The 8,348-nt window shown below is 42.2% G+C and overlaps 1 protein-coding gene across 5 annotated transcripts in view; it reads left to right on the top strand.

Moving 5' to 3' along the window:
• LOC311100319 (TNF receptor-associated factor 2-like) overlaps nucleotides 1-8,348 on the top strand; it is a 39,541-nt gene that overhangs the window by 6,113 nt on the left and 25,080 nt on the right. For all 5 annotated transcript variants that reach the window (XM_084141193.1, XM_084141189.1, XM_084141191.1 and 2 more), the window contains 2 exons: nucleotides 6-84; nucleotides 270-368. In XM_084141193.1, coding sequence (XP_083997319.1) covers nucleotides 6-84; nucleotides 270-368 — 178 coding nt within the window. The remainder of the gene's footprint in view (nucleotides 1-5; nucleotides 85-269; nucleotides 369-8,348) is intronic.

The following is an 8,348-nucleotide window of genomic DNA, read 5'->3' as shown; positions in this document are numbered from 1 at the left end:
ATCAGCTCCGGCCCAAAGCCCTGTGAAGCCTGTCGACAGGAGGAGATATATGAGGAGCCACAGTCCATTCTCAATAGTAATGAGGTAAGGCTCTGTTCCATTCATTTAACTTCTAACAACATCTCTGGTGAATCATGTTGCTCCTGGCAAAAAAAGGATATGGATTTAATTCACAATTTCGAAAGTATTTATTACAGTTCAATGTTTAAGGGAGAAAACTGAACTTGAGGGGAAAAAGTTAACCATGCAGTTCTTGTCACTGCCCTCAGGCTTTTCCAGACAATGCAGCTGGTAGAGAAATCGCCAGCCTGCCTGCCAAATGTATCAGTGAGGGATGCTCTTGGACTGGTTGCATAAAAGAATATGAGGTATAGTATGGAGTTAATGCTTATGTTTAACTGTGTTGTCATTGGGTGATTCAAATGAGAATATCCTGTGCATGTTTTGAATTTGAGTTGCCTGATTGGACGTCCCTCATGTCTCTCGTGTTGAGAGCCAATAGCAAAGCACACAGTTGCAATCTGACATGCTCCCCAGACTGCCCGCATTGCGTGCGCGAGCGTTGCAAAACAAATGTACATATACATGTTATTCAATCATTTTATCTGCATAGCCAGATAAAAGAACTTGGTTCTATTTTTTTTTTAAATCCAGCAAAAAAATAAGGACCATATGCATTTCAGGTTAAAAAAAACACATGTTTATCTCCCAGGACAAATTAGCTAGCAACAGCAAGCTAGCTAAATGTCCATGAATGTTTCATACAGTATGTGTTTCAACCTGTCCCTAAATTAATATAGTTGGTTTTAGTATTTTAACCTGAGTGTCATGAACGTGTCTGGCGGGGATAGACAAAATCAACATGCGGAGCCTGTTTGGTTGTCATGTGAGAGTGAAACAGGACCTGCCTTTGTTATATGACTTGGAAAGTCCCTGGAGTTTTATTATGAAACCTGTTGGGCAGAGAGTGGAAAGTACCCAAGGCCTGCAGGCTTAGATGTACATTCTGTTTACCATCTGTCTTGAGTAGTCTGAGAAATTCATCATCATCATAATAATAATACAGCTAAACTGCAAATTATTGTATTGTTGTTAGACTAATTTAACTGTAAATCCATTTGTCCGTTGATTGTAGAAACTGAAAACAGGAAGAGGGGGGAGTTTTATGAGAAAGGAAACCTAGGCCTACAGCCAAGAGTTATACTAACATTTACTGTTGTATAACAGAGAATGTTAGGGAGGGGGAAGTTTTAAAAGTTCATTGCTCTTTTATTTCTTCAGTTCGATGATTTGCATCTAGTCGTAGGTTATAACTATGTGTTTTGTGGGGGATGTTAAAAGACTGTCAACTGTCAACTATGGTAATTCAGTAAAAGGGGGCTTTTGGGTTAATTTGTTTCCTCAGAACTGTGGAAAGAAGTGTATTTATTTGCTGGAAGATATATGTATAGTAGAACAGGTTTCACAAGGGGAAAAAATAAGTGATACTGTCTAGGCTCCATTTCTAGGGCCGATTCAGCAGAATGTTTTTGTGTTCATGTAGATTGTGCAGTTGAATGTCATGCTGACAACCAACTTGATGATTAGTACAACCTGTGTCAGTGGCCTATTTAATGTTGTCGTTGTCTGTGGGAGATTGTGTGGTTGGAGTCAATAACACGTATTCAGTGGGCTATAAAAACCAACCTGTGTTTACTGTATGATTCACTGGGAAATGGAAAGATAAACACTGTTGCTAATCATACAGACATGGGCTGAACCGTTTCATGTTTCGTGAGTTTCCAAATTAGGAAAATACTTTAAACAAGTTATTGTTTTTAGTTATGGTTAGGGATGGCTTGGGGATATTTTAGAAAAGGGTTGGTAAGGGTATTTGGTAAGATTAGCTATAGAGTACAGCTAGCCATGCCAGTATGGTTAGCTGCAGTTAAAGGAGAAACATGCTCACTTACCTGCTCTGCTGCCTCTATCTTGAACCTTCACACTGAATGAGAAAATAAATGGTGTAGATGGCAACTCCCCCCTGTCCCCTCCCACCTGCTTTTTAAAAATTCAGCTATAGCAGGACTGACATTTACAGTAACGATTCACATGTACAGTTGAAGTCGGAAGTTTACATACACTTAGGTTGGAGTCATTAAAACTTGTTTTGCAACCACTCCACAAATTTCTTGTTAACAAATATATATTGAAGCAACATCTCAAGACATCAGTCAGGAAGTTAAAGCTTGGTCGCAAATGGGTCTTCCAAATGGACAATGACCCCAAGCATACTTCCAAAGTTGTGGCAAAATGGCTTAAGGACAACAAAGTCAAGGTATTGGAGTGGCCATCACAAAGCCCTGACCTCAATCCTATAGAAAATGTGTGGGCAGAACTGAAAAAGCGTGTGCGAGCAAGGAGGCCTACAAACCTGACTCAGTTACACCAGCTCTGTCAGGAGGAATGGGCCAAAATTCACTAAACTTATTGTGGGAAGCTTGTGGAAGGCTACCCGAAACGTTTGACCCAGGTTAAACAATTTAAAGGCAATGCTACCAAATACTAATTGAGTGTATGTAAACTTCTGACCCACTGGGAATGTGATTAAATAAATAAAAGCTGAAATAAATCATTCTCTCTACTATTATTCTGACATTTCACATTCTTAAAATAAAGTGGTGATCCTAACTGACCTAAAACAGGGAATTTTTACTAGGATTAAATGTCAGGAATGGTGAAAAACTGAGATTAAATGTATTTGGCCAAGGTGTATGTAAACTTCCGACTTCAACTGTAGATGGATTCATTTGTATTTGACTTTGTATTTTAACTTTTGTAGTTGTGAGGCACGATTAACTCAACCCTTGGCAGACACAGTGGTTGAAGAAGCAATGTTGAGTTCATGTTGCACAACTGCTTGCATCACCCCAATGTGCAATTTCATGCAACACCCACACAACCACAAAAGGCCTTACTCTCACAAACATACACAATGTTTCCCGTCTCAGCACAACACCTTTTTCTATACATTAGCAATATTTAAATAGAGCAGTGTTTCAAAAACCAATTTTGGCATCTACCGGAGTTCTCAGTGCTGTGTATAGTCACCACAGTCTTATCATACTTCCCGCTCCGTTGTGGGCGTTTTCAGTTAAACTAGATAGACTTCTTCTAACTGCCATAACTGGCTGCTTATTAACTCATATGCAACAGACTGGTTAACCATCAGCCCAACTGTCATTTTAATCTTGCAAGCTATGAACTTGAGAGAATTTTTTTTACTGAATATACAGGTTGTCCCTCTTAAGCCAAAGAAATAGGAGTAGGCTATAAAACAGATTTGTTTTGTTTAACAAATTGATTTTAAAGGCTTACTAATTATTGAGAACAGGTTCCCGTGTAGCTCAGTTGGTAGAGCATGGCGCTTGTAGCACCAGGGTTGTGGGTTCGATTCCCACGAGGGACCAGTACTTAAAAAGTATTAAAATGTATGCACTCACTACTGTAAGTCACTCTGGATAAGAGCGTCTGCTATATGACGGAAGGACTGCCTGCTCCATGATCTCGCCATCACGGTTGACAATTCCATTGTGTCTTCCTCCCAGAGTGCAAAGAAGCTTGGTGTGACCCTGGACAACACCCTGTCGTTCTCCGCTAACATCAAAGCGGTGACCCGATCCTGCAGGTTCATGCTCTACAACATTCGCAGAGTACGACCCCACCTTACACAGAAAGAGGCACAGGTCCTAATCCAGGCACTTGTCATCTCCCGTCTGGATGACTGCAACTCGGTGTTGGCTGGGCTCCCTGCCTGTGCCATTAAACCCCTACAACTTATCCAGAACGCTGCAGCCCGTCTGGTGTTCAACCTTCCCAAGTTCTCTCATGTCACCCCGCTCCTCCGCACACTCCACTGGCTTCCAGTTGAGGCTCGCATCTACTACAAGACCATGGTGCTTGCCTACGGAGCTGTGAGGGGAACGGCACCTCCTTACCTTCAGGCTCTGATCAGACCCTACACCCAAACGAGGGCACTACGTTCATCCACCTCTGGCCTGCTATCCCACTACCTCTACGGAAGCACAGTTCCCGCTCAGCCCAGTCAAAGCTATTCGCTGCTCTGGCACCCCAATGGTGGAACAAGCTCCCCCACGAAGCCAGGACAGCGGAGACACTTGAAACCCTACCTCTTTAAGGAATACCTGGAATAGTATAAAAGTAATCCTTCTACCCACCCCCCCATTAAAAAAGAAATAGAAAACGCAACAGAAATATGTTTAACCATTTATTAAAGATGCACTATGCAGGAATCGCTCCGCCATTTTGTGGTTGCTAAAAATTGTATAGTTCGGCTAATTTCTGTTTGTGACAAAACAAGCAACTATAGTGTAGAGAATCATTGTACCATCTACAGTGGGGGAAAAAAGTATTTAGTCAGCCACCAATTGTGCAAGTTCTCCCACTTAAAAAGATGAGAGAGGCCTGTAATTTTCATCATAGGTACATGTCAACTATGACAGACAAAATGAGAAAAAAAAATCCAGAAAATCACATTGTAGGATTTTTAATGAATTTATTTGCAAATTATGGTGGAAAATAAGTATTTGGTCAATAACAAAAGTTTCTCAATACTTTGTTATATACCCTTTGTTGGCAGTGACACAGGTCAAACGTTTTCTGTAAGTCTTCACAAGGTTTTCACACACTGTTGCTGGTATTTTGGCCCATTCCTCCATGCAGATCTCCTCTAGAGCAGTGATGTTTTGGGACTGTCGCTGGGCAACACAGACTTTCAACTCCCTCCAAAGATTTTCTATGGGGTTGAGATCTGGAGACTGGCTAGGCCACTCCAGGACCTTGAAATGCTTCTTACGAAGCCACTCCTTCGTTGCCCGGGCGGTGTGTTTGGGATCATTGTCATGCTGAAAGACCCAGCTACGTTTCATCTTCAATGCCCTTGCTGATGGAAGGAGGTTTTCACTCAAAATCTTACGATACATGGCCCCATTCATTCTTTCCTTTTACACGGATCAGTCGTCCTGGTCCCTTTGCAGAAAAACAGCCCCAAAGCATGATGTTTCCACCCCCATGCTTCACAGTAGGTATGGTGTTCTTTGGATGCAACTCAGCATTCTTTGTCCTCCAAACACGACGAGTTGAGTTTTTACCAAAAAGTTATATTTTGGTTTCATCTGACCATATGACATTCTCCCAATCCTCTTCTGGATCATCCAAATGCACTCTAGCAAACTTCAGACGGGCCTGGACATGTACTGGCTTAAGCAGGGGGACACGTCTGGCACTGCAGGATTTGAGTCCCTGGTGGCGTAATGTGTTACTGATGGTAGGCTTTGTTACTTTGGTCCCAGCTCTCTGCAGGTCATTCACTAGGTCCCCCCGTGTGGTTCTGGGATTTTTGCTCACCGTTCTTGTGATCATTTTGACCCCACGGGGTGAGATCTTGCGTGGAGCTCCAGATCGAGGGAGATTATCAGTGGTCTTGTATGTCTTCCATTTCCTAATAATTGCTCCCACAGTTGATTTCTTCAAACCAAGCTGCTTACCTATTGCAGATTCAGTGTTCCCAGCCTGGTGCAGGTCTACAATTTTGTGTCTGGTGTCCTTTGACAGCTCTTTGGTCTTGGCCATAGTGGAGTTTGGAGTGTGACTGTTTGAGGTTGTGGACAGGTGTCTTTTATACTGATAACAAGTTCAAACAGGTGCCATTAATACAGGTAACGAGTGGAGGACAGAGGAGCCTCTTAAAGAAGAAGTTACAGGTCTGTGAGAGCCAGAAATCTTGCTTGTTTGTAGGTGACCAAATACTTATTTTCCACCATAATTTGCAAATAATTTCATTAAAAATCCTACAATGTGATGTTCTGGATTTTTTTTTCTCAATTTGTCTGTCATATTGACGTGTACCTAATGATGAAAATTACAGGCCTCTCATCTTTTTAAGTGGGAGAACTTGCACAATTGGTGGCTGACAATTTTTTTTTTTCCCCACTGTAAACTGCTGTGAAATATATTTCCCATAACCAAAAATATTGTATTTTCAGCTGTTTGAAGCTGGTGTACAAAACCAAAAGTATAAGATGCAAAAACGAAAATTAAGACTGGGAATCATAGAAATGGCGCACATAGAACAGATCTACCACTTCTTAGACTTGCTTTCTATGAGAATGACAGATTTATAACTTACATTTCTATGTGAATTTGGTCGGGTCGCCCAAAAAGTTACATATTGCAGCTTTAAGCAATGAATAATGCAAGTCTTGGCGATATAGGCTCTGCTCCTTCAGGGTAGCTCACTGCCCAAGCAAAGCGTCAACACATAATGTAGCCTATGGGCAGTGAGTGTGGTAAGCTATACCAATCCCCCAAAACAGCAGAACCTTACACCAGACGACTATGTGTATCTACGGCAGAAGCGCCATTTAGATATTATCGAATAGACCAGTTAAGTAATCTTACCATCGCAACAATGAAACCTATGTAAGAATGTTAACCATGTGTGGCATAAACTGAGCAACGTATGACTTCTATCCCTTGTGACGTACAGCTGGGTACCCTCGCTTGAGGCAAGATGAGCTTAATCTTGGCACGTGAACTATCTATCTATCTTGCCAACACACGCTGAACAAAAATATAAACACAACAATTTCAACGATTTTACTGACTTACAGTTCTTATAAGGAAATCAGTCAATTGTCATAAATTAATTAGGCCCTAATCTATGGATTTCACATGACTAGGCAGGGGCGCAGCCATGGGTGGGCCTGGGAGGGCATAGGCCCACCCACTGGGAAGCCAGGCCCAGCCAATCAGAATGAGTTTTTCTCCACAAAAGGGCTTTATTACAGATAGAAATACTCCTCAGTTTCATCAGCTGTCCGGGTAGCTGGACTCAGACGATCCCGCAGGTGAAGAAGCCGGATGTAGAGGTCCGGGGCTGGCGTGGTTAGGCCGGTTGTGAGGCCAATTGGACGTACTGTCAAATTCTCTCAAATGACTTTGGCTTATGGTAGAGAAATTAACATTAATTTCTCTGGCAACAGCTCTGGTGGACATTCCTGCAGTCAACATACCAATTGCTTGCTCCCTCAACTTGAGACACCTGTGGCATTGTGTCGTGACAAAACTGCACATTTGAGTGGCCTTTTATTGTCCCCAGCCCAGTAATGATCATGCTGTTTAATCAGCTTCTTGATATACCACACCTGTCAGGTGGATGGATTATCTTGTCAAAGGAGAAATGCTCACTAATGTGGTTGTAAACAAATTTGTGCACCCAACTTGAGAGAAATAAGCTTTTTGTTCGTATGGAACATTTCTGGGATATTTTATTTCAGCTCATGATACATGGAACCAACACCTTTACATGTTGCCTTTTATATTTTAGTAGAGTATATACAGTGGGGAGAACAAGTATTTGATACACTGCCGATTTTGCAGGTTTTCCTACTTACAAAGCATGTAGAGGTCTGTAATTTTTATCATAGGTACACTTCAACTGTGAAAAAATCCAGAAAATCACATTGTATGATTTTTAAGTAATTAATTTGCATTTTATTGCATGACATAAGTATTTGATCACCTACCAACCAGTAAGAATTCCAGCTCTCACAGACATGTTAGTTTTTCTTTAAGAAGCCCTCCTGTTCTCCACTCATTACCTGTATTAACTGCACCTGTTTGAACTCGTTACCTGTATAAAAGTCACCTGTCCACACACTCAATCAAACAGACTCCAACCTCTCCACAATGGCCAAGACCAGAGCGCTGCGTAAGGACATCAGGGTTAAAATTGTAGACCTGCACAAGGCTGGGATGGGCTACAGGACTATAGGCAAGCAGCTTGGTGAGAAGGCAACAACTATTGGCGCAATTATTTAGAAAATTGAAGAAGTTCAAGATGACGGTCAATCACCCTCGGTCTGGGGCTCCATGCAATATCTCACCTCGTGGGGCATCAATGATCATGAGGAAGGTGAGGGATCAGCCCAGAACTACACGGTAGGACCTGGTCAATGACCTGAAGAGAGCTGGGACCACAGTCTCAAAGAAAACCATTAGTAACACACTACGCCGTCATGGATTGAAATCCTGCAGCGCACGCAAGGTCCCCCTGCTCAAGCCAGCGCATGTCCAGGCCCGTCTGAAGTTTGCCAATGACCATCTGGATGATCCAGAGGAGGAATGGGAGAAGGTCATGTGGTCTGATGAGAAAAAAATAGAGCTTTTTGGTCTAAACTCCACTCGCCGTGTTTGGAGGAAGAAGAAGGATGAGTACAACCCCAAGAACACCATCCCAACCGTGAAGCATGGAGGTGGAAACATCATTCTTTGGGGATGCTTTTCTG

The sequence above is a fragment of the Coregonus lavaretus genome (genome assembly GCF_964263955.1).
Source record: "Coregonus lavaretus genome assembly, chromosome: 24".
In the NCBI taxonomy this organism is placed as follows: Eukaryota; Metazoa; Chordata; class Actinopteri; order Salmoniformes; family Salmonidae; genus Coregonus; species Coregonus lavaretus.
This window is presented reverse-complemented; position numbering and strand designations above follow the sequence as displayed.